The sequence below is a fragment of the Sminthopsis crassicaudata genome, chromosome 2 (genome assembly GCF_048593235.1).
Source record: "Sminthopsis crassicaudata isolate SCR6 chromosome 2, ASM4859323v1, whole genome shotgun sequence".
Taxonomy (NCBI): Eukaryota; Metazoa; Chordata; class Mammalia; order Dasyuromorphia; family Dasyuridae; genus Sminthopsis; species Sminthopsis crassicaudata.
This window is the reverse complement of record NC_133618.1, coordinates 464,059,053-464,085,458: the sequence shown is the minus strand read 5'-3', so window position 1 is coordinate 464,085,458 and position 26,406 is coordinate 464,059,053. Positions and strand designations below refer to the sequence as shown.

Here is a 26,406-nt window from a genome sequence, read left to right as displayed (position 1 = left end):
CAGTTACTGCATTGACTCAAAGTGGACTTTGTCAGAAATAGCTGTAAAGTTCTGGGCCCTGGAATATCTTTTGGATGGAAGCTAGTCTTTCTTCATCCTCTTCTTCACTAGTAATCTACACAGGCCACCCATATTGCAGGTACTTAGCTCCTACCCTATCTACACACCCTTCTGGCTCCCTATCTTATACCCACCTCAATTTCTGAATGGAGATATGAAAGCCCTCTCCAAAGTCCTTTGAGGTTCTCACACCCCTACTGAGTAATAACAGGATATGCCCTGAAAGATATATCAAGACCTTGTCCCTAGGATTCCCTATTTCATAGGATTTAGAACTTTAAAAGTATATTTAGAAATTATTTAGTAAAACCCTTTTATGTTATATATGATGAAACTAGTCTCAGAAAGCTAAGTGACTTACTCATGATAACACTGATAAAAGAACTGGGGTGGCTATCTGGATTCTGCAGCCCTCAATACACTAATAAAAAATTGCTCTCAGTTGACTGGTTACTTTGGGGAAGACAGACAAAAACATGCTTGATTTGAGAAACTCTTTTTCCTAAAGTCATTAATTTTCAATGTGTTTCTATATATCATCCTTAGTTTTCAGATAATTTGATAGCATCTGTACCAAATATCTATCTGTATGTCTTGTTAGGTGGATTTTTAGATTAGAAGTTGAGCATGATGGAAAGGGTTCCAAAACTTTGGAAATGAATCTCACCTTGAAACCAGTATAGAACAATAGGTAAGTCCAGCTATACTTTCAGAACAGGGTCCAATAAAAGTGCTTCTTTTGAGCACTTTTGAGTGCTTCTACAGACTGGGTATAGAAATGGTCATATGCTCTGGAAGGAAAAAGGCTGTCCATCCATAGTAATGAGGATGATGGAGAGCTGGATCTGACTTTTGCTTTGCTACTTTGTTTAGTTTAGACTTGGCCTGCTGAATTATCAAGGGGCATACCGAGACTTATCTGTCCAGAACACTGTCTTCATTACCCTGGAAGAAATGACAACTTCTCCCAGGAGATCAAATCCTTTCTATGTTTCACTCTTAAAGACGTGCTAAAACATAGAATCTCAAAGATGGATTTAAGTCTTATCCCATTCTCTCAGCTTTTCTTTGCTACATGGTCATCCTTATTCATGTTGGTGCTCTCTCTGAGAATAGACCCAAATTCTGACCAAGTAGTCTAGCACTCTTTCATTCATTTATTCAACCAGCATTCATTATGTATCTACTGGGGACAGCTAGGTGGCACAGTAGATAGAGCACCAGCCTTGAATTCCGAGTTCGAATATGGTCTCAGACACTTAACACTTCCTAGCTGTGTGACCTGGACAAGTCACTTAACCCCAGCCTCAGGAAAAAAGAAAAAAAAAAAAGATCATTATGTATCTACCACTTTCTGTTCACTATGCTAGCCTCTAGAGATATAAATCCAAAACCAAAACAACTCTGAGTCTCAAGGGGAAATGAGGTATCCATACAAAATTAAATTAAAAAAAGAAGGCAAAGTAATTGCATAAGAATGATACCTCTCTTCCTGGAGATGGATTTGTTTTTAAAATAACTAAGAGCATGGGCTCCATGAATTTAACACCACTCCACAGGATCTGAAAAGAGTCACAGAGCCTTAGAAATTTGTAGTCTTGGAAGCTTAAGATCATAAGAATCATAGACTCTTAAAATCATAAAATTTTAGAATCTTTGAATCATAGTTTAGAATCCTAGAAACCTAAAATTAAAGAGCTTTAATTGTAGAACCTTAGAACTACAGGCCTGAAGATTGGTAAGACTTGAACACAGAATCTTAGAATCACAGAACCCTGGAATCATAGAGACTAAAGACTTTTAGGATTATATTTTAGAATCCCAAAAATCTTAGAACTTTAATACTTTAGAAGAGGTTTCCTGATCTTGAGCAGTGAGTGAGTGATTTTCTCTGTTTTGCTCTAGGACTATAGAGTTGGGGGAAGCTATTTGAGGAAAAAAAATGAAAGAGCTCTGATTCTGAGAGAAGTATCTTTAGCCCAGTTTCCCAAACAAACCCTAACATCTTTCAGTCTTTTTTTTTTTTTTTCTTATAATGAAAGAAGAAAATACTTCATTGGTCAGAAAGCCATTAGTCATGGGGTTATTGGCAAAACCACACCCATAGCAACCGAATTCCTCTCAAAAATCAAAAGTTATGTGCCAGTTTAGTTTCTTCCCATTCCCCAACCCATGCACTCTTCTTGGTGAAAGGCACTGATTCCCTTGTAACTACATTTATTTCTTCACATTCATTTAAGCCAAACCAAGAATCTTCTCCTTCTCATAGGGCTAATACTAGGGTTGTTTTTGAATGGTCTACTAGGTTCATTTCCCCTCTTTACACTGATATTCTATCCTAACAGTATTTGAGACTGGAAAAGAAAGTACTGAGATATTGGTGATTGTAGGGTGTTTGGCTCTTTAGATCTGTGGAGGTGGGGACCAGATATTCTCCATTTCTGTGGAGATAGTAGAAAAAGGGCTTAATCAAAAGGAACTTAGGTTAGATAAAGGAAAAATGTTTCAAATAAGGTTTCTTCCAACTCTAAGTTTCTTTGATTTCATGATCACAGATATTCAGAAGTGTTCTAAAATGGGGGTAGAGTGGGGGATTTATTCCAAAATATGATAAATATTCCAGTTTTAAAAATTTAGATTTTTAAATGGGAAATGGAAGATGGTGGAGATCTTAGTGAATGGAATAGAACTAGGAATGGAATAAATATTAAAATTTATGGACTGGTTAACATAGTTCCTATGAACCAGCAACCAATCTAGCCTAAAATGGGGAATAGACTTAATCATTTCACATGAGAATTCCATGACAGAGTCAGTAGTTTGTGATATTTCTCTCTGGGTCTTAATCCTGGGGTGATGCTATAGGATAATCTCTGGCATGAAGAGCCCCAGAGGCTGAAGCCATCTTCTTGTTTACAGGTCAGGTACAATGTGGGCAGGTGCACTGTCGGCTTCCTTACACTGCCCCACCAGTTCACCTCAAAGCCGACATGGATGGACCACTCTCTAATAGGGGTGAGAAGGTAAACTGAGTGCCCCCTGGAACTACACTATATTCCTCCCAATAGGCAACCCTACATGCATGTCACTGAGATGGAGATCCATTGGCATTAAAGCTATGGGGCTCTTACAAATATGTTCACCTCCATGTACCCCAGGTCCTTTGTCCACCTTAAAGGTATGGGGCTTATCAATGATATCACTGTTGAAGCATCGCTTCCTCGGAAACCAGTGATCTGTCTGCCTGTGTCTATGTGTAATACAGTGTCTATTTATCCATCCTGTCACTCTCCAGTTCTCACTTTTATAAATTCTTATTTCAAGAAATCACAAATAATATAGTTATCAGCCATATTGAAGTAATTTGGGCTATTTTGTTATTATTTCTTATTACAAAACCTAAATTTATCCCAACTCATTGCTTCATTGTAGCCATATCATTTTAATTTTGATTACTCAGGCAAATCAGTTTTTAGCACATTGTAGTTTGATAGTTGAGAATTTAGTCCAAAAATAACAACTCCCATTTCTGTGGTACTTTAAGGTTTACAAATCACTTTCCCCACAACCACTCTATGAGGTAAGTAGTTAAAGTATTATTCTAGTCCCATTTAATTGATGAAAAAACTGAGGTTCAGAGAGTTATCTAAGGTTATATCTTCATTCATGAAATATAATTAAGGAATGGGCCACTTTTATTCATCAGCTATCTTGATAGAAAATTATTACATATGCCATATTTGAATTACCAATTTTCATATTATCAGAATAAAATAAAATATGCTTAACATCAGAACTACATTGAACATAATTTTTAATCTTTCTTAGATGATTCAGAAAGCACTTCATCATCTGGCAGGGTCTCAGGGTCATTGTTGTGCACATCAATTATCATTGTAGAAGTGATGGTTAATACAGGTTTGTAATTGAAAGAATAAGAATAAAGCAGTTTTCATCCCACATTGTAATGATCTATATTGTTTGACTAGAAATCTCCTGGTGACATCATTACCTTGGAGGTTTCTTCCAACTCTAAGTTTCTTTGATTTCATGATCACAGATATTCAGAAGTGTTCTAGGATGGGGGTAGAGTGGGGGATTTATTCCAAAATATGATAAATATTCCAGTTTTAAAGTATATATGAATCCAGCCCAGGCAAGAATATAATTGTTATTTTTATTATAATCATCATTGCTCTACCAGGAAGAACAAGAAGGGTGGGATGTCCTAACAAACTGGAAAGGTTCTAAATAGAGGCCTAGCAGCAGTTGTTGTACAAGGGCTAATACATCACTAGAAGGTTGGTACTAGGTAATAACTTTGTGGAGGAAATTTCCATTTCTACTGATAGAAGAACACAGCATGGTGTGGGGAGGTGAGATTTTTGTAGTGTATTTGGATTGACAAGATCTGGGTTCAAATGTGATTCTGTCACGTAATCATATAAACTTAGAACAAGTTACTTGTGTTTTTCTTTTTTCTCATCTATATCGACAGGAAACTAGATTCAATCATCTCTGAGGTCTCTTCCCGATCTAAATCCTCTGATGCCCTCAGGATTCACATTGAAAAAATAGTCCTTGGGATAGTGGTTAAGTAGTAAAGGTTATTGAACTTGCCAAGTCAGGTCTCAATGACTATGGCTTCAGAATCTTTGAATCTCATAGCTAGGAACATCAAAGAGGTTATTTACTTCCAACTTACCTTAATAGAATAGGGTTTTCTCTCTAATATTTCCACTCCTTGTCCATTAACACTTGAGAATCCCCTCAGTGTTACTTAATATAGTGGAAAAATTCTGGATTTGAAATTAGGAGACCAGAGCTCTGACACTCTGAATAGCTATGTGTAATCTTCAGCAAATTGAGCAATTTAGAAGTAAATTCTCTAAGTTTATTTACTTATCTGTGAACATCCTATTTTATTTTGCATTTTAAATTTTGTACTCCCTTATACTGATTTGAGTTGAGCACTTTGAAACCTATAGCACTATAGATATGAGAATTATTATTATTATTATTTTATTATACTTATGTTCTCAGCTCTTATAAAAGTTCAACTCTTTGCTTCCACATTGCTTTGGGCTTTCTGTTTTCAAATGGGAATTTTAGTGAGTTGTATCATTATTCTTTATTTTCAAAGTTAGGATGAAGTTATCCTCCTTGGTAAGGTGTTGTCCCTTTTATCACTTGCTCCTTTCCCTCCTTAAAATTCCACTCCAGAGAAAGGTGAGGGAGACCTTCAGTCTGGCTATGCAGACCAGAAAATCTGTTAATTTACTGTATGCCAGACACTGATAAGGGGGATAGATATAAAAGAACACAATAACCTGCCCTGGGGGAGTTTACATTCTAGCTGGGAAGATACAATTAACACATAAAACAATTCCTAAAAGTAACATAGAGCTAGATTGCGTAGGCCTGTCTACAGACAGCAGACGTTTACAGAGCTGAGAGATAGCACTTTCACAATTTAGCAACTCTGAGGCTTCTGTTGCCAATATAAGTCTTCTCTATCCCCAGACTACAATCTCTATAAAACTCCAATGCCTGGATTATAGTTATGTTTTCAGCAGTAGTTAATTATTTGCTATCTGTTTCTACCTAGTTGGCTGACTTCTTTCTAAATTTGTATCAATACCCAATTCTATAAATGGGACTCTTATTTTTTTTCTTTTCATTTAATGTCTCTGGAATGTTTATTTGTGGGGGACTATTAGCTTTTGCAAAGGGAATATTCTGTCTGTGCTTACTTTTATAGCAATCTCATTTCCTTCCCTTATGGAATTATTTATCTACTCCTAGTGTTAGGTAGGAACCACTTACTTATATAAACTTATATATTACTTATAAAACCACTTACTTGGTGATGAATACTCAAGCAATTTCTTTCTTTCCAGAAGACTTAGTAAGTAAGTACTATGCCTGAAAACTAAGTCCCTTGGAATATTTCCTCCACTTCTCCAGAAGAGAGTAGTCCCTTCCAATTTTCACAAAGACTTTGGTTTGCATTCTAAAGGTCTGGTGAGTGGCATAGTGTTTGGAGTAGGGAATTATCATTTTGTAGAGCACTTCATAACAATTGATATTGGGCAAAGGAGAAAAGTCTTAAAAGGAGGGGGCAGTTTGGAAAGATGTATTTAAATCTCACTTTGTGAAGTTCTAAACTCACTTCTAGAGCTACTTATCTCCAAAACCAAAAGGTAAACATTTAGCTATTTCTATCACAGTCATCTCTAACATTTACTTTGTATCATTCAATTTTTCAATAAGTAATGTTGAAGCATTCATTGAAGAGATATGTCCTGAGTCTGCCACTGAGTCTGTGTTAATATGGGCAAATTGCCCCACTTCTAGGCCTTAGTTTTTTGATCTGTAAAAGAAGGAGACTGAATTAGATAATCTCTATGGTCCTTTGCATTTATAATGGACATTCCATATTTTATCATCTCATTTCTAAAATCCTTTCCACCTCGAAAATGCTGTTCTATGTTCTAACATCATTTCAGGTATAATGTCTAAGTTGTATGTTCTAATGTTCTTAATTTCATCTCAGTGCTCCCCTTCAATAATTTTTATCTTCCTCAGTAGTCTGGTTTGTACATAAGCAGTCATTAAAGCTCTTCCCTGTTTCTTCCTTCTCCTCCTCTTCTACCTGTGTAGGATATGATCTCATATCCTCTTTGTCACATATGGGTAGGACAAAGCACTTGGTCACTTCTTTCATTGTGTCTGGATCAAACCAAAGGGACCAAGACAATGAAATGGGCTCAGTTACTCAGTTACTCATTTACTCAGACTTTCCTACCTATGATCATTTTAAGATTCCTTGGTTGAGAGGAAAGGAAAGCCTCCCTGAATCAGGGGACTGGGGCCTTTCATCATTAGTTAAAAGCCATCAGAAGGCTCTAGCACCAAATGGATAATGAAGCCAAAAAGAGCAGACAGGGCTGAACAGCCAGAAAATGGGATTGGGTGAATAACAAAAATAACGTGTATATATATATATATATATATATATATATATATATATATATATATATATATATATATATATATGGTACTTTATGGTTACTGAGATTGTCCATGTGTTCCTTATATGAAATAAAACCACTGTGCAAAGTAAAGAGTGCAAGTATTTATCATCTCTCTTTGATGGCTAAGTAAGAAATAGAAGTGACTTCAGTACCTAATGTCACATAGAAAGTAGTACAGATGGGATTCAAACCTAGATTTTCAAAAGTACTCTGATTATATCAAATGAAGTCAGTGAATTCAAGATGCAGTTTCCTCTGAAAGATCATTAGTGACCACAGATGTCTGTTATGGATAGATTCACAGAACAATGAACTTCCCTAGTGAGCTTAGGAAAGACCTCATTTCTACCCTTGAAGAAGTAAACTTCTCTTTGTTAGGTTGAAGGGGAGTGTTGCTGAGTTTAATTTGGCCAGGTTTCCTACTTACTAGCTGAGAAAGTCATTTAGACTCTTCAGCCTCAATTTCCTTATCTATAAAATGGGTAGAAAAAGACACTAATATTTGGATTTTCCACACTACTGAGTCATTATAAGAAACATGTGAGATAATGAATGCCAAATGATTTTATAATCTTTAAGTACCTTATAAATGTCAATTGTTTTCATCATCATGATTCTCTACACCCAGTGTCATCCTTCATTCGGTTATATATACACTGCCTGCCTCTGGGTCTATGGGTGTGAACATTATTCAGTAGAAAAGGAAAGCCCCATGTCAGATACATTTTTTAAAAATAAAATAACGTTTTGTTACCAATTATTTCAGTGAAGGAAAAACATTTTACTGGCAGTAGCAACAAGAGTGAGTCACTAGTTCTTTTGGGGAGCCAGGAGCCAGTCATAGAGCATAACTTTAAGGGGCAATGACTGTCAAAATGATGGGTGGGAAGTCTGAATATGTCTTTGTCTAATCCTTCTTGTCTACTTTCCCTTCCCAACAGGTCATCCTTTTTCAGTACTGACTACGCAGACTCTGCCGCATCTGTCTATGGTGATTCCACAGCTGCCCCTCAGTCACTGAAATCCTGTCTATCTGCCCCCTTATGACTAGTGACTTCTGCTTCAGCCTTTCCATTCATCCCATGAACCACCAGCCAGTTCCAGGTCCCCATTCAGCCACCCGGGGGAACCTTTCTTCCTCTCTTGCTGAAAGCAGGCCTGGGGTTGTGCAGACCAAGGCCAGCCAGCATGGATCCCCAGAACTACCGGGAACACTTCTGAGGCTACTTCTTGAAAGGCAAAGCTCCCCAAAATTTGGAAACAGGGTGAAAAAACTTTTATTTTTATTGAAGCTGGAGTAATTTTCAATTTGAGTGAATTAGAATTAAGAACGAATGAAATTGTCAGAACAGTAACAATATCCAATTTATTTATTTTTTTTAAACATTGGCCTTTGTTACCCATTTCCTTGAGACCATCTATGAATTCTAAATAGTTGACAACTCCAAATGTTATCCACTCAGTTGCTTTTGTTTGAGAAACTATACAGTTTTTATGGGAAATTCCCAAAAGAAAACTGTGTTCTAATTTTATCATTTCCATCTGTCTGGTTGTGTCAAGTTAATTCAGAGAACAAAGTGAGACTCACCAGCTCTGAGAGCCATGTAGGATGCAAAAGAGGAGCTTACCCAGCCAGAAGAAAAGATGGCCCCACACTGGGCATGATGTCTATGGGAGTCTTTGAATCTTTAAATCAGGGAACATATAGCTAACTGCCAGTTTCCAGAATGTAGCTATTCCTCTTTTCTCCAGAATACTGCAAAGCTTAGCTAGGGGAAAAACAAAAACAAAAACAAAAAAAACTTCGCAAACCAAGCAGAAAAACCTAACCATCCACTCTAATTCCATCCCAAAGACCGATTTGGGGGTATAAGTCATAGAGTCTTAGAGTCTCTTAAGTTGAAAGAGACTTTAGGGGTCATCTCATCTTATTTCCATCAAAAGCATGCATGCATCCCTTCCCTGCCAAGTGGCCTTTCAGCCTCTTCTTGAATACCTCCAGTGACAGGGAACTCATTGTTAAAAAGACAATAATAAATAGAAACAAGATGAAAATCAAGAGGGGGAAAAACTGATTAGTTCTTCAGGTTATACAACTTGTATACAGAGTACAGAGCAAAAATGTTATTTTTGTCAGAATGATTGCATCTTTAACTCTTTCAGCAAATGGGTACAGTAGGGGACAAACATCTCTAAAAAACTGCTCTGTGTGGTCAGCATAGAACTGCAATAGTAGGATAAGAGTAACACTGTGAAATCAGCCAGGTTAGAGGTTGAACCCTGTGGGAGACTAGAGCCCTAGGCATTTCAGAGCAGTTTTTGGAGGGACTGAATTTGATGGCCCTGAATGGGAACACAAGATGTGATTACTTCCCAAAAAAAGTACAAGGGGCAGATTAGGATGTCATGGTGTATGTGTGCTAAAGAAAAGAGCCAATGGGAAGACAAAATGATATTTCTTATGATGGACTTCATTTTAAACCTGTCCTGGAAGCTTTCTATTAGGAAGATAGGGAGAAAACAGGTCAGGATTATAGGACCTTTGTGTTCTAGAGAAAGCCCCATGGAAACTAACAATGGAATAGCATCAACAATTCTCCTCACTGTTCAGGAGAGAAGGTAATGCTAGGTTTACTTTTGAAGTAAACTCTGGAAGATGTTTAGGCCATTTAAATAGGACAACAAGAGTCTACTTGCACCCCATTCCCTCTTCATCTAGGCAATTGGTTACCTCATGACTAATGTAACCAGTGAAGGGACAGGAAGGAGTCTGGACCAAGGTTGAGGAAAGAGACTCCTTGAAACAATGGCCAACCTTTCACAGTGGGCATTACCTATTCTTTGAGGTTTTCATCAATTTGCACCCTCCAGGAGAAGTACCAGGCTTCACACCACAAAACAAGACCTGCTTATTAACCAGCAAGCTACTCCCAAGCAAGAAAACCACTGAATATTGTGATCACCCAGGACTCTGACAGAGGCTTTTGATATCTGCCTCAGGGATAATCCCCAGAAAGTCCTACTGCTTTTCCCCATTCCTGTTCCAAAGCCTATTCCTCAGTGGCAAAGTCAAAAATTCCTTTTCTAGGAAATATATTCTTTTGCATTTATTAAGCCCAAGATTTTCACTCAAAAGTCCAGCTTCTATATTAGAAACAACAATGATTATGCATATTGAAAAACACCTAATTGTGCCAAGAATATGACTTTTAGTCTGTTAATTACTAGATACTTCAAAATATTTCAAAAATTATCTGATTCTTTTTTTTTTTTCAACCATCATTATTCAAACTTTATCTCAGGTCATTTCTTTTAGCTTCTATCACAGATAATTTTGTTTACTGAACATATGTTAGAATGAGCCACAGAACGCAAGTCTGTCGTGATACATGATTAAAATGTACTTGAGTATTAGTTACAGAAACAGCAAGAGCAAACTTGAACAAAATTTGGTGTTAAAAGGGTCCTACAAAGAGTTTAGTGACTTTGGAAAAGTCTCCTTCCCTCTCTAGGTTTCTACTTCCTAGTCTGCAAAATTAAAATGGTCAAGTTTGTACAATCTCTTAAGATCTTTTCCACCTCTTCTGTAGTCTAAGCATCCTTTTAACTCCATCTATATCCTATTTTTAATATTCTGTATTCTACAGTCCTTTTTGGCTACAATAGTCAATGTTCTATATTCTGTATTCTAAGATCCCTTTTATCTCTACAATCCTGTATTTTAAGGTTCCTCTCAATCTAACATTCAATGTCCTAAGGCCCTTTCCATCTTTATGTGACAATGATTTTTTGAACATTCAGGGCAGGGCAGGAGATAAAATGAAGAAGAGATCCCATAAGAAGATCTCTGGATTAAATACTATTTAACCTTTAACAGCTGGTACCAGATCTCAGAAAAGGGAGGGTTTTCTGAATTGCTTACCAAAATCTTTCCAGTGATTTCTTTGTTCATTATGGTTAAAACCGTTGTCCAACCCCAACTTGGATGGAAAATCAGTGGGTAAACCATGTATAAGAGTCATTACAGACACAAATTTAACTTAATATTTTGCCCCAGAGTTCTTTCCCTGAGGTGGCTCATGTGGTCCCAGAATGCTGCAGATCCAACAGATTTCCACTACTATGGTTAGAGTAGCTTTGGACACAGCAGGCAGTCAAAACTAATATTTATTTAAATACAAAACAAAAGGGAACACGGAAGAAAAACAAAAACATAAAAAAATAAAAAAAAATTGTAAGCACTTTTTTGTAAAACCAATGTCTGTTTTGTTACATACTTTTAATGTTGTGTGCTTTGTAAATGTCTTATTTGTGTAATAAATAAAGTTAATGCAAATAGAAGTGCTGGCACTTACATCAAGAAAATGATGTAATTCCATTTTTTTCCACTTGCTTCTTAGTGGATAGATCACGCCTTGGGAGTCCCTGTCCTAGTGTGTGATTATTTGGTTAATCATCAACTGCCAGGGAGCTTAGCACATATTCCTGGTAAATTGTTACAATTTCCCAGTTAGCAAGCTGGTCATTAAAACTGGCAATGGTGTTCCTTGGTGTAATTACCCAATCAATGCCGTCTGTTACTCAAGCCCCAAGAAGAGGGAAAAGAAAGCAGTTCCCCACCACTGCTAACTAGCACCTTCTGCCATTGCTGTAGGGGACAGAGCAGATGCCACGTCAGATTTGGAGTATTGAGTTAACCTCAAATGCTAAAAATGATCTGGAGGCAGGAGGATGGGGTAGAAAGTGCTGGATTAAAAATCACAAGAAAGCTGGGTTTGACTCCACTATCTAGCAACTGTGTCTTCTCGCTTTCCCTCAGTTTCCTCATATATAAAGTTGGGAAAATATCTGTAATCTCTACCTCACAGGGATGTGAGAAAAATGCAATGCACACTATGAGACCTGTGTGTTTTTGAGAAATACATCACTGCCTATCAAAAACCCATGTTAGCCAGGGGCTAGAACATTGGGTTTGGAGACTCCTCTTCCTGAGTTCCAATCTGATCTCAGACACTAACTAGCTCTCTGATCCTAGACAAGTCACCTAACTCTGTTTGCCTTCATTTCATAATTTGTAAAATGATCCAGAGAAGGGAATGGCAAGCCTCTTCAGGATCTTGGGGTCACGAAGAGTCTGAAATGACCAAACAACAAAAATGAAAAAGATCTAGCAAAGATACAACACTTTCTCTAAAAACAAAACCCCTAGGTTAAAATCTTTCTTTTCCTTCATCCTATGCCATTCTCCAAGTTTTACCACAAATCTTCAATATTAAAAGATATTTTAAAAGTTTCAACTCTTCCAGTGTCATGACAGTACCAACATATCACTGAATTTATTCATCTGTTGCCATAAAACTGGCCCAACTCCTTTTCTGCTAATGAAAGCCCCTCATTCTTCACACACAAAATCATAGTTAGGCACATGTTTGCTATTGTTTGTGCCTACCTTGCATCTTTCTATTGTTCTCTGAATGATTTCTAAGTTTTAGTTCTTCAGTTCACTATATTCCATGATTTGTAACTATTATCAGAAAAGAGAGAGTTAAACTAGTTTAAGTTGACCTTAAAGACTAGCAGGTGTGGTAGGATGAGGTCACCTGCCTCAATGTTTCTTTGAACTCAGGGTCAGGCCCAGTCACTGGTTAGTGTATTCCAACTGACATATAGACCAAGAAGAAAAAGAAATATCAGTAGGGCCTAGATAATTAAAAGCAGTCACTCTTGTTTTTTTCTCCTGTCAGACCACACAGCCTAAAAGCAGAGAACATGTCTGGTCTCAGCCCACCAAGAGAATGGAACTTTTACCCTTAATCTTCCAATGAAAAAGAAGGAGGTAGACTCAATGACCTATTGTAAGTCCCCTGTGATTCAAAGATAGCATGGCCTTTTTCAGGACTTCTGTAATATTAATAGGGTTTTCCAGGTTAATTGTTTGGGGCTCAACTCTTACCTTCTCCTCGATTCTGTTGAACCATTTCATAATTTGACAAACAGGAATTCTATTCAAAAGATATTTATTAAGCAATTATTATATGCAAGACTCTGTGGTAAGCTCTATATCTTGGAATACAAAGGTAGATATGACAAAGGTCCTGTTCTGCCTTTTAATTGCAGGAAGAATTTCACAAATAGCTATGATACAGGGATGACAGTAAGTGAAAGTCCTGGAAAAGTGGTAACACAAATTTCAGTAAGAAGAAAGGACTTTTACCTGCAGGGATCTGAATTTAGCCTTGAAGGGAAGAGCAACAACAAAGATGGGAAAAGGGCCAAAGAACAGTGTGAGAAAAGGTACAGAGTTGGGGAAGGACAGGAAAAGAATGGTTTACATAAAATAGTTTGGAGTAATAATAAATTATAGTTTTATAGTACTTTAAGATTTATAATTGATTTCCTCACAGAAACCCAGTTAGTTGGTAATATGAAGATTGCTATATTTATTTTTTCAGATGAATAATTGGCACATGGGGTAATGATTTTAAATGTAATGCTAAAATAGGAAGATCACTTAGGCAGTATAAAGAGAATGGATTGGAGAAAGACCATACTGATAGAAGAAAGATCAGGTAGAGGCTATTACAATGGCTTAAGCAACAAGAGTTGGAAGGTTCACTTAAAACAATCACAGTGGGAATGAAAAGGAGAGGAAAGATGAGAAAGATACAAAGGGAAAAGACACCCTGGTTTTGCTCCATTGTCTTGAATTCAGAGTAGGATGCTTTTGTGAGCAAGGGAACTAATTCTATGGCACTGCAGGAAAAGAATAGTCTCACAAATGATAGTAGGAATGAATCTTTAATGGTTAATATATTACTTATATAATAAGCATTAACAGAATGGCACAGAGTATTGAGGAAAATATTAGATTTGGAGCTGGAAGACTTGGGTTAGATTCCCAGCTTTGCTTCTCATTTCTTTTGTGACTCTTGGGCAAGCTAACTCAACTCTCAAAATCTTGGTTTCCTAAATTTTAAAATAAAGAGGACAGGACTAGATGACTTCCAATGTCCCTTTCAACTCTAAACCCTCTGATCAAAATAAATACTATAATCCTATAACCACTGTCAGATTTATTTCCTTGAATAAGAAACTAAAATAGTTCACCAGATGAGTTAAAATCACTGTGATTTTTTTTTTTTAATCAGAAAGAACATGGACGCAGGAATAAGAAAACCTGTCTTCATCTCTCTAAAAAGGGAAGAGGCCTGGATGACATCGTAAGTCCCTTTTAGTTTTGTGGTTCAAAAATACAGTTTCTGAGGATCCTCTGTAAAGAATCATCATTCCATGGAAATGTGTGCTATTTAAAGGTCCCAGATTATGGGTAAGGTGGCATTAAAAAGAGAGTACATGCTTTTCTAACTTAAATAAAATATTACTAGGTACTCAATAAATACTTGTTAACTGACTGACATGGTACACATCTCAGTTGTGGTAGCCTATTCAAATAATGAAAATAATGGAATAATAGTGAAATAAATGGAAACAAAACCACTAGAGAATCATGAGAGGGACCCAGAGATGTTGACTCTTAAAAAATTTAGGGAAGTCATGACCACTATCTTTAAAAATCTGAAGGACTATCAAATGGTCTACTTCTTAGTAGACATGTTTTGGTTGGCTTCAGGTATCAGATTGTGCTCAATGTATGCTGTTATTTGTTGTCCTTTATTCTCAGAGAGGGCTATGACACCTGGGAGGAGATGCCATGCCATGTAAGTGAAAGGGATTGAAGTGAGGGAAGGTATACAAGGAACTTCCAGGGCCATTTCCAGTCACCCTAATCTATATCTTGTTCAGTGGATGGAACTGTCAAAAATGTAGGTTTTGGTTTGGTATAAAGAATAACTTCTGGACAAAGTTGTCCCATTATGGACCAAACTTCTGAGCTAGATGCTTTTCATTCTGAAAGACTGACTTTTCTTAGGCATAATGGGATTACCAGAGCACATACTGTATTTAGAACAGGAAGAAATCTTACAAATCTCTTCATTTTACTGATATTGAAACTTAGACTCAGAGTGGAGAAGTGATTAGTCCAGGGTCAAATAGTGGATTTGAGATTTGAACCAAGGCTGTTTCCATCTTTTCATTGTGTGAAAACAGCAGTAAGATATAAACCAATAAAGCTAGCCATAAATTCAGAAAGCTATGAGTTCAAATTCTGTTTCTGACAGATGTTAGCCATGTGTTTGGACAAGCAACTTAACCTCTCAGTACTCTAGGTAACTTTGTGGTATTGTAAGTTGCAGAGGAGCTATTGATACCTGTCTCCTTCAACTGAACCATTTTACTTATACTTAATAAATATTATAGAAGGGATTACTTCCTAAGTAGAGGTGAGATTAAATGTTTTCTGAGCTCCCTTCCAGCTCAGATTTCTGTGAACGATACTTTAATTTAAAAAAGCAAAGCAATTTCTGAGTAATCCTGAAGCATAGAGCTAAAAAGATTGGATTTAAGAATTCTGCCATAAAGCTAGGATTTGACACAAGATTCAACTGAGGTAGCATGATATAATAAAAGAAATTCCAGATATGGAGTTAGAAGAGATGTGGATTTCTTTAATGCTGTATAATCTACATCAAGGAGGCAGATAGATGACTTAGTGGATAGAAGTCTGGGCTTGGAGTCAGGAAGACCTGACTTCAAATCCAGCCACATTTATTCACTAGCTATGCAATTCTGGGCAAGTCATTTAACCTCTGAGTGCCTTAATCCCTGGAGAAAGAAATGTCAAACCACTCCAATGTCTTTACCGAGAAAACATGGACAGTATTTGTATGCTAAGGTCCAAAGCAGTCAGAGGAGTTGACATGACTGAACAACAACATCTAGAACAAGGCATAGAAAAACAAGGAAGAGGTAATAGTCACCATAATTCTTCACAGAAGTTTTCCATAGCAATGCCATTTGGGGCTCCTTCAACCATAAGACATAGTAAATAAAACTGCTTTTGAATCCAGGGAGCAAGATGATTGGAAGGGCCTCCAGAAACATTGTTGATCCTTACATCCAAGGACAACATACCTTTCATTTTCTTTTCCTAGTTTTACCCTCTGAATTCAAGAAAACATCTATATTTTCAAATACTTAAAAACAAATATTAATCTCTAGTCTTCTCTTTTATAACCTAACCAACCCCATCTTCTCCAACTCATCATTATGTGGTATCATCTTTTGGTCTCTGTTGGACTTACTACAATTTTTCAATGCTCTTCCTAAAATGTAGTATCTATAACTGAAACATAATATATATAATACTTCAAATATGGTCTGATCAGATCTGAAGACAATTGAAATTGTTACATTCCTTATCTGGACACTATGACTCTCACAATTGTAAATATTTGGTTGGACTTCATAGAGTATTGGATACTGATGCATTCTGGGGGACATACAGCGAAAAAAAAAATAATAAAATGAACTTTTGCCTGACATTAGAAGGAGTCAATGTTATGTCATAGATATTTCCAATAATTATTTCTTCAATCTTTTACAAATAGGAAATTGCTGAGACCCCATTTTATAAATGAAGAAACTTTTTTTTTTTTTAAAGAAATTAAGTAAGATTACATAGGAAGAAAACAGCAAAGATAAGATTTTACTGTAGGTTTCCTGACTCCAAATTCAGTAATCTTCACACCATTCCACATAGATAATTTTTTAAAATTCAATTTTGTTTTTGAGTTCAAATTCTTTCATGCCCATTTCTATTTCCCCCATTCATTGAAAAGGCAAGAACAAAACCCATTGTAAATATGTATAGGTAAGCAAAACACATTCCTTCCCTATCCCAACAAAGGAAAGAAAGGAAATAAAATAAAATATGCTTCAATCTACCCTCTAAGTCCATCTTTTCTCTAACTGGAGGTGGATATCATGTTTCTTCATGAGTCTTTTGGATCAATTCATTATGTTGATCAGAGTTGCAAACTTTTTCAAAGATGTTTATCTTTACAATATTATTGTTATTGTATAAATTTGTTTTGCTGGTTCTGCTTACTTCACTTTGCATCATTTCAAAAAATCTTCCCAGATTTTTCTGAAACCATCCCTTTCATCATTTCTTATGGCAATAAAATTCCATCCCATTCATATACCATAAATTGTTCAACCATTCCCCAGTTGATGGGCACTCCCTCAGTTTTCAATTCTTTGCCACCATGAAAAAAGCTGTGTTAAAGTATTTTTATACATATGAATCCTTCTGCCTCTTACTTTGGGGTAATGGTAGTGCTCTTACTGGATTAAGAGATATGCAGTGTAGTAGTTTTGAGGTATAATTCCATTTTGTTTTCCAGAATGGCTAGACTGGTTGGAACTCTACCAACAATGTATAACAGTGTAAAGTATCTATTTTCCCACAACCCCTTTATCATTTGAGATTTCCCTTTTTTCTCAACTATGCTAATCTAATGAGTATGTTCACATGGATCATTGAAAGCAACTATCCAAATGTTATTTGTTCAAACATTTCACTTTTATTTAATTTTGGACTTTTTTGTCCATTTGTAGCACTTGTCCAAAAATTTTTATATGATTATATTGATAGATTAAATCAATAGATTACTATCAAATTGTATTATCATTTCTAAGCAATGTATCTCATCCATTCTGTCTTTCCATAGTGTCTGACTAAACTGATTCTTTTGAATCTTTTGGGAGGTCTTTTAGTGTTTCAGGCCTTCAGTTCGCACTATATTATCCATAAATAGGAACATCTGGAGAATACCATCATTAATAGAAAAACCCTTTTCCACTTGGACTTTGCAAAGAATTTTTGACAATCCATTGACTCATTCAGTATGTCATCATTCCTGACATTATTCTAAAGGTCTATGCCACCCATACTTTTATACTGAACATTCCCTGCCCCCACCAGAATGTAAATTCCTTCAGGACAGGTACTGTTTTACCTTTTAGTTTTTGTTGACCTTGCATTTAGCACAGTGCCTTGCACATAAGAACATACACCAATCCCCTTATAAGCCAGTTACTTTTATTTTGTTCAGTTGCTACACATTGGAGATTTTCAAGGAAGTCAGTCTCATTATGGCCAATAGATGCTTAATAAATGCTAATGTACTGAACTGGCATAATTACAATGATAATAGATGTAATGTTTATGGCACTTTTTACTTAAATTATCTCATTTGATCTTCCTAATAACACCAAAAGGGAAAGCATTCTAATCCCTTTGTTATAAAACCAGAGAAGTTAAGTAGTATGTTCCATTTTATACAACTAGCAAGTGAAAGAGCCTGTGCTTGAATTCAGATCTTCTCCCTCTCAGTCCATAATACCCTCATTGCTCTTTTATTATGTATATGATCTGAAAAGTGGTTTTATATTTTGAAAGAGATAATCATTTGTGATTATAGGGTAAATACAAAGGGACTGATCTTTGTGGAGTGAGAATCTGGCCCCAATAATGCTTCCTATCCCTTGCAAGCAAGGCCCTTCTATATAAAGAAAACACTCAGATATAGTGAATTCCAAAAGCTTTTATTTCTACTTAAAACAGGTAAACAATTAAACTGTTATTATTTCCTACTGGAAAGATAGTTATCCTCAAGAATTCTATCCACTGATTCCAGAAGTAGTAAGGTGGATCAGAGCTTAGCTTTATGGCCGATAAACTCATCCCAGCCTTTCCGACAGGTGTGGATGATCCATTCGTGTTCATCATCATCTGCAATGGAAAAGGAAGCTTTACTACAAGGGTATGAAAGAGCCTCCTGCCTGCAACTTTCCAACTTAGGCCCTTCCTGTTTTATCTGGGGAAGAGAATAAGCTAGTCCCCCTTAGAGATCAGATAATTTTGTTCTATTTAGTGGCAAAAGCTCCCAAATCCCAAAACTGCTTCATGGGGTCCAAAAGGTTGATTTTTTTTTTCCCCGAGTCAATTGGGATTAAGTGACTTGCCCAGGATCACACAGCTAGGAAGTGTTAAGTGTCTGAGGTAGGTCGTCCTGACTTCAGAGCTGATGCTCTATCCACTGTGCCACTTAATTTTTTTTTTTAATGAATGAAAGAAGAGGGATATTTAGAGTCATTTGTAGAGGCTAAATTAATCTTTGGTTATTTGCTTTAGGTGTGAGTAGTTTATAAAAAAAGAAATTAGCTCTTTTCAAGGCATTGTCCCCAATCTACATTAAATTCCAGTCACTTCGTAGAAACAGAAAATGACCCATTGCTGAACACTAGAACCTACAAGGTATTTAAAAACAATTAGCTCTCTGCTGGAGTATACTCCTGAAATAACACAAAAGCTTATAATAAATGTTAATCTCTTCATGGAGCTGGTATAGGAGCTATAAGATGTTAAAACTCAATGGAATCCAGAAGTTCTGAAATAATGGAAAATGATGTTTGCTCATTTCTTTTTCCATACAGTTAGGGCCCAATTTCTCTTTTTGAAAGAAAAAAACAAAACACTTCTAGAACTTTGTAGCTCATTAGTTGCTCTTAGTTATGGCCATTATAGTAAGTAAGATTAGCCACAAATAAACAGTATTCTCAGACTTTTCTTCCTTACACACATTCTCTGTGAATGGTAAGGGAATCTTGTAATAAATGTTTTCTCAAAACTGTTTGTTACTGGTGCCAGAAATAACTGATCCTGACTCATAGAGAAATATGAATTTTTAGGGCAAGAGTTTTCTTTCTTTACCTTTTTAAAATCATAGACCTCTTGAGTCTCTGGACCCCTTCTTAGAATAATGCTTTTAAATGCATAAGATAAAATATATATTGAAAAATTCTATTGAAATAGAGTTATTTTTCTATATATGCATGTATAGCATATATTTTAAAAATTTAGACACACTAGGTTAAGAACCATTGGTGTAGAGAAATAATTTCCTAGTCTTTTTTTTTTTTTTAAACAAAGTCACTTTATTTCCTGGTCTTTAGAATTCAGTTACTTCTTACAAACATTTATTAAGTATTTGTGTGCATGGAGAGATATGATAAGTTGAAAAAGGATCCCTAAAATGTATTCAAGGACAGTATAATAGGATAGGAAAGAGGAGATAAGATAAATACACAATAATTATAACAAAAGTTGATATGTGCATAGGGAGAGGTTCAACCAGACTATAACAGACTTGGAAGGGAGAGAACACATCTGGGAGGAATAAGTAAGGATTTGGTAAAGATGGCATGAGCTAGGCCCTGAAAGTGGGGAATAATGGGGGAGTGGCAGAGACCATTCTCTGCACCTATGTGTACAAAGAAAGGCACAGAGATGGGCTATGACATTAGGGAATAATGAATCAACTGGTTTGGCTCATTATAAATATAAACATTACTTGAGTGTAGGGACTGATTCTCTTCTATATTTGTATTGCCAGTACCTAGAACAATTCCTGGCACATAAAGCTGTAAAAAGAGATTGGACCAGATTTTGAAATTAATTAACTAAGATATTTATATTTTGTTCTATAGGCAAAGGACATTGTTAGATAAAAAATGGCATGATGAATTTTTTTTAGAAAGATTACTATCAACAACATTAATGTTAATCGTAGATTGGAAAGCATGAAGACTGGAAAAAGAAAGGACATTTAGGCTGATATAATAATTTAGGAGAAAGCAAAAGAAGGCCAGAGTTAGAGTAGGACCATGGAGAGGACAGAGGAGAGTTATGTGCCCCCTGTGCTCAAGCTTGCATCTTCCTTTTAAAAGAAAATTATTAATCTCTTTTTTTATTAAAGCTTTTCATTTTCAAAACATATGCATGGATAATTTTTCAACATTGACTCTTGTAAAACCTTGTGTTCCAAATTTTACCCCCCTTTCCCTCACTCTCCCCAGATGGCAAATAACCCAATCTGTGTTAAGCATGTGCAATTCTGCTATACATATTTCAACAATTATTGTGCTGTACAAGAAAAATCAGATCAAAAAGGAAAAAAAATAAGAAAACAAAATGCAAAAAAACAACAACAAAAAGAGTAAAAATGCTACATTGTGGTCCATACTCAGTTCTCACAGTCCTCTCTCTGTATGTAGATGGCTCTCTTCAACACAAGATCATTAGAATTGGCTTCAGTCATCTCATTTTTGAAAAGAGTCACATTCATCAGAATTGATCTTTGTATAATCTTCTTGTTGCCATGTACAATAATCTCCTAGTTCTGCTCATTTAACTTAGCATAAATTCATGTAAGTCTTTCTGGGTCTCTCTGAAATCATCCTGCTGATCTTTTCTTACAGAACAATAATATTCCATAACATTCATATACCATAACTTATTCAGCCATTCTCCAGCTGATGGGCATCCACTCAGTTTCCAGTTTCTTGCCACAAACATTTCTGCATATGTGGGTCCCTTTTCCTCCTTTATGATCTCTTTGAGTTAGAAGTCCAGTAGAAACACTGCTGGATCAAAGAGTATGCACAGTTTGATACCTTTGGGCATAGTTCCAAATTGCTCTCTAGAAAGGTTGAATCATTTCACAATTCTACCAGTAATGTGTTAGTGTCCCAGTTTTCCCATATCCCCTCCAACATTCATTATTATCTTTTCATGTCATCTTAGCCAATCTGACAGGTGTGTAGTGTGTAGTGATACCTCAAAGTTGTCTTAATTTCTCTGATCTATAATTATTTAGAGCACATTTTCATATGACTAGAAATGGTTTCAATTTCTTCTTCTAAAAATGGTCTATTTTGTATTCAATAATGTACTCCAGTTCTTCTTTGGCCACAAAATCCTTCCTTCTCCACAGATCTCTTTTTTGTTCTGCTTATAATATCACTCTTTATATCTAAATCATGAACCCATTTCTACCTTATCTTGGTATACAGTGTTAGATGTGGGTTAATGGCTAATTTCTGTTATACTATTTTCCAGTTTTCCAACCAGATTTTATTAAATAGTGGATCTTTCTTTTTTTTTTCCCATCAACTTTATTTCTGAATATATCCCTCTTCTATTCAAAGATCTTGTTATAAAAAGAAAAGATTAGTTGAACCAACCAAACCAAGTCTGACATTTTATGCAATGCTTTTCATTCCTTTTCTATGAACAAGTCTGACCATTTTTGTTACACATCATTCAGTGGAGCAATTAGGCAACAATGTATAAAGTACTGACTCATCTTCCTGAATTAAAATTTGGCTTCAGACACTTATTTGCTGTATGACTCTAAACAAGTCAGTAAACAGTATTTGCCTCAGTTTCCTCATTTGTAAAATGAACTGGAGAAGGAAATGACAAACCCTTTTAGTATCCTTATTAAGACAATTCCAAAATAAAAAGCTTTAAAATAAATAAATAAAAGATAATTCTAAATAGTCACCAAGAATGAGATATGCTTGAAACAACTGAACAAGTCATTGTGTATATTGGTTTACTTGTGTTGCTTATTTGATCAATCCTCATGTTTTTCCAAGCTTTCTGTACTCATCATATTCCTCTTGTCTTACAATGCAGTAAGAGTCCTTTATATTCAGGCACCACAATTTCTTTAGCTATTTCTCCAATCAAGGCTCTTTCAAGTCCCCTTTTCTGCTAAGCAGAATGAGTTACAACAAACCAAGTCAGTTGGATATAGTGCAAAAGACATTTATCCTAATCCATAATCATGTGAAGGTGTACAGTTGGGTCTTTTTTTACTGTAGCCTGGGCCAGTCCCATTGTAGGCTAGACAATTTAGGTTGCTTGCTTATAAGAGTGTTCTTTGCTTCTGGGAAGAGGGGCTTTTTCTCAACTATAGACCTTATGATGAGCCAATGGCATTTCAAAGATAGCTTCTAGCTTATTGATAATAATGTTTCCCTTAGACAAAATCTAACTACAAGACTTTTTACATTGTACTTTGTTCTATTAGAGAGTCGCTTAAATAGAGTTTCCTGAAAGTTTAAAGAATTTTTGAGTAAATTGGTCAAATCATTTCTTTCCTGCTAAACTCTGTTTGAGAACTATAATTGTGAGAATGGAAGTTTTAAATGTGGGAAGCGGAGGTAGGACATTTTAGCATAGGACAGGCCTAGATGCACTACTGTTCTAAGAGGGAGCTTAGGAAAGCATTAAGGCACTGGGTACCCAAGAAGACCAACACTAGGAAACTGGGGAGAGGATTAGAAAGGGAAATAAGAGGTGGCCAAAGATCACAAGCAAAATTTCAAATTTTTGCCAAAGGTTGTCTCTCTACCAAATGGAGGGGTAGAGGGAGATTAAGTATCCTTATTTAGTTGGAAGAACAAAGGACCCAGAATCTGAAGACAAAATCAGCATCACCAATTAAGAATTATAAGGGGCCAAAAAGACACCAATCTATTATCATCATACACTTCATTGTATAGCTAAAGAAACTGAGCCACAGAGATTTCTGTACTGCGTAACTTGCTCAGGATTACACAGCTAATAAGTGTCTGAGACTGGATGCGAACATAAATTTTCTTTATTCCAAATCCAGTGTTTCATCCATTATAGTTACATCCTCGTTCCAATATTGCCTCTATGTGGTTTAGGTAATTTCTCTTTGAGCCTCAATTTCTTTATCTATAGAATGGAGATAGTATTATTATTTTTATTTTGTTTTTGCTGAGACAATTGGGGTTAAGTGACTTGCCCAGGGTCACATAGCTAGGAAGTGTTAAGTGTCTGAGGCCACATTTGACCTCAGGTCCTCCTGATTTCAGGGCTGGTGCTCTATCTACTGCACCATGTAGCTGCCCTGACAGTTGTTGCTGAATAGAGCTTAGCATAGCACTTGAACATAGTAAGTGCTTCATGAATGCATAAGACTTGACTATTTCTGTGGCTGGTAACAGCAAAATATAGTGAATGGTGAGCTGGCTTGAGGGTCAGAAGGAATCAAGTTCAAGTCCTGCTTCAGACACATTGTGCGACAACTGGGCAAATCACTTAACCTCTAAGCATCCCAGCTAATACTCTAAGACTATCATCACTGAGAAGATGTGGTTCAGATTTGCAGTCTGGAGTAAGAGCACTAGAATTCAGCTCCATAGGCTTTGGTGGGCTGGCCTGGGAACTCAACCACCATTTGTAACACTGTTTCCATGGGAAAAATGTGTTATACATTCCAAACAACTGACTCACAAACAAACTTTTTGGAACTAAATTTGTTAGTTGGGGACAGCCTGTATAGGAAAACCCACTGTAATATAAAAGATAAATTAGAGGCTGGGTTTTTACTTTACAAAAGACTTCACAAAAGAATTCTTTTACACAACCCATTTCAACAAGACAGAAATTGTTTTCAATATCCTCTTGTGGGTGGGGAGGGGAATAAGGGGGAGAAGAGCCATGTTCCCTTTCATTGTGTTCAAGGTAAATAGGACCACCCAGTGCTCTAGTTCTGCCTTTGGGGACTAAGAACAATTTTAATCCCTATTTGACTTGAGGGCTTTTTAAATGCTTACAAACTGACCATGTTCTTCCTAAATTTTCTCTTTTCTAGACCAAACTAGTTATTTCTTCTACAAATCTTTGATTCTAGCCTGATGTGGTTTTAAGTCCCCTCATGGTATTGGCCACTCTCCTCTGAACATTCTCTCAATGTTCTTCCTAAAATATGGCCTCTGCAACTGGACCTGCTTACAATAAATATTAAATATTTATCGGGTGCAGAACATTGAGGAAGGTTCAATGTTTAGATAAGATATTACCTGGACTAGGGAAAAGATGATACAATTATAATTAGAAGGCTTCTGAGGGGATGGTATTTGAATTTAACAGTAAAAAGGGGAAAGGAAGACATTTCACCATAGTGTGAGCTAAGGCATGGGGGCACAAAAATGAGTAGGCCATGTATAAGAACCAAAAAGTAATGCAGTCGTGTTAGTGTCTAGAATAGAATAGAATACTCCAATAGAAGTCAGTGCAGGACTGATGACTCCTGCACACTGGATACTAGCCATCACAAATTAGATTCATAGATTTTAGAGCTGGAAGGAGCAAAAGAGGCCACCATAACCATGGTCCTGTTTTTGCAACTTGAAGATGCCCATGTGAAGAATGGTTAAGTGACTTCCCAGGATCATTTAGCTAGTGAATGTCAAATAGCATTTGGATCCAGCTACTGTAAACTCTGGGTCCAGTGGCCTATTTATTTACAATGTAGCCTCTCAATTCTATCTGTAAAGCCAAAGATAGCATAGTTTTGGGATAAGAACTCACTATTTGACAAAAATTGCTGGGAAAATTGGAAAATAGTAGAGCAGAAACTAGGCACTGATCCACACCTAACACCCTATATACCAAGATAATGTGGAAACAGGTTCATGATTTAGACATAAAGAGTGATACTGTAAGCAAATTAGAAGAACAAAGCATAGTCTACCTCTTAGATCTGTTAAGAATTTGTGGCCAAAGAAGAATTAGAATACATTATAAAATGTAAAATGTATAATTTTGATTATATTAAGTTAAAAAGTTTTTGTACAAACAAAACAAATGCAGACAAGATTAGAAGGTAAGCAAAAAACTGGGGGAAAATTTTTACATCCAAGGGTTCTGACAAAGGCCTCATTTCTAAAATATATAAAGAATTGACACAAATTTATAAAAATATAAGCCATTCTCCAACTGATAAATAATCAAAGGATATGAACAATTTTCAGATGAAGAAATTGAAAACATTTCTAGTCATATGAAAAAAATTCTCTAAATCACTATTGATCAGAGAAATGAAAATTAAGACAACTCTGAGGCACCACTGCACACTTCTCAGATTGGCCAGATTCCTCTTTATCCTTAAGAATGGAAGCTCCACCCTACTTTGTTTCTACTCTCCTGATCTTTTTGGCCTGAGGAAATTGGAGCAATTGACTGGAGGCTTTGCAACTCAGGAAAAAAATGATAAATGTTAGGGAGGATGTGGGAAAACTGGGACACTAATACATTTTTGGTGAAGTTATGGACTGGTTCAACCTTTCTGGAGAGCTTTTTGGAACTATTCAAAGGGCTATCAAAGGGCATACCCTTTGATCTTTACTGGGCCTACATCCCAAAGAGATCATAAAGAAGGGAAAAGGATCCACATGTGCAAAAATGTTTGTGGCAGCCCCTTTTTGTAATGGCAAGGAACTGGAAAGTGAGTGGATGCCCATCAGTTGGAGAATGGCTGAATAAGTTATGGCATATGAATGTTATGGAATATTATTGTTCTATAAAAAATGAGCAGCAGGATGATTTTAGAGAGCCCTGGAGAGACTTACATGAAATGATGCTAAGTGAAGTGAGTAGAACCAAGAGAATAGCAACAGCAGGATTGTGATAATCAATTCTGATGGATGTGGCTCTTTCCAACAACGAGGTCACTCAGTC

At 36.3% G+C, this 26,406-nt stretch overlaps 2 protein-coding genes across 5 annotated transcripts in view; one reads left to right on the top strand and one right to left on the bottom strand.

The window, feature by feature from the left end:
* LHX6 (LIM homeobox 6) overlaps nt 1–8,897 on the top strand; it is a 35,107-nt gene extending 26,210 nt beyond the window's left edge. The window contains exons 9-10 of one of the 3 annotated variants that reach the window (XM_074292984.1): nt 2,980–3,083; nt 8,039–8,897. In XM_074292984.1, coding sequence (XP_074149085.1) covers nt 2,980–3,083; nt 8,039–8,059 — 125 coding nt within the window. In that variant the 3' untranslated portion in view covers nt 8,060–8,897. Of the gene's footprint in view, nt 1–661; nt 781–2,979; nt 3,084–8,038 lie in introns of those variants that run through there. The other 2 variants (XM_074292985.1, XM_074292986.1) reach the window with 2 other exon arrangements.
* A 9,692-nt stretch (nt 8,898–18,589) lies between these two features.
* Nucleotides 18,590–26,406, bottom strand: part of MORN5 (MORN repeat containing 5) — a 59,250-nt gene continuing 51,433 nt past the window's right edge. For both annotated transcript variants that reach the window (XM_074292982.1, XM_074292980.1), the window contains exon 5: nt 18,590–18,795. In XM_074292982.1, the coding sequence (XP_074149083.1) occupies nt 18,716–18,795 (80 nt within the window). In that variant the 3' untranslated portion in view covers nt 18,590–18,715. The remainder of the gene's footprint in view (nt 18,796–26,406) is intronic.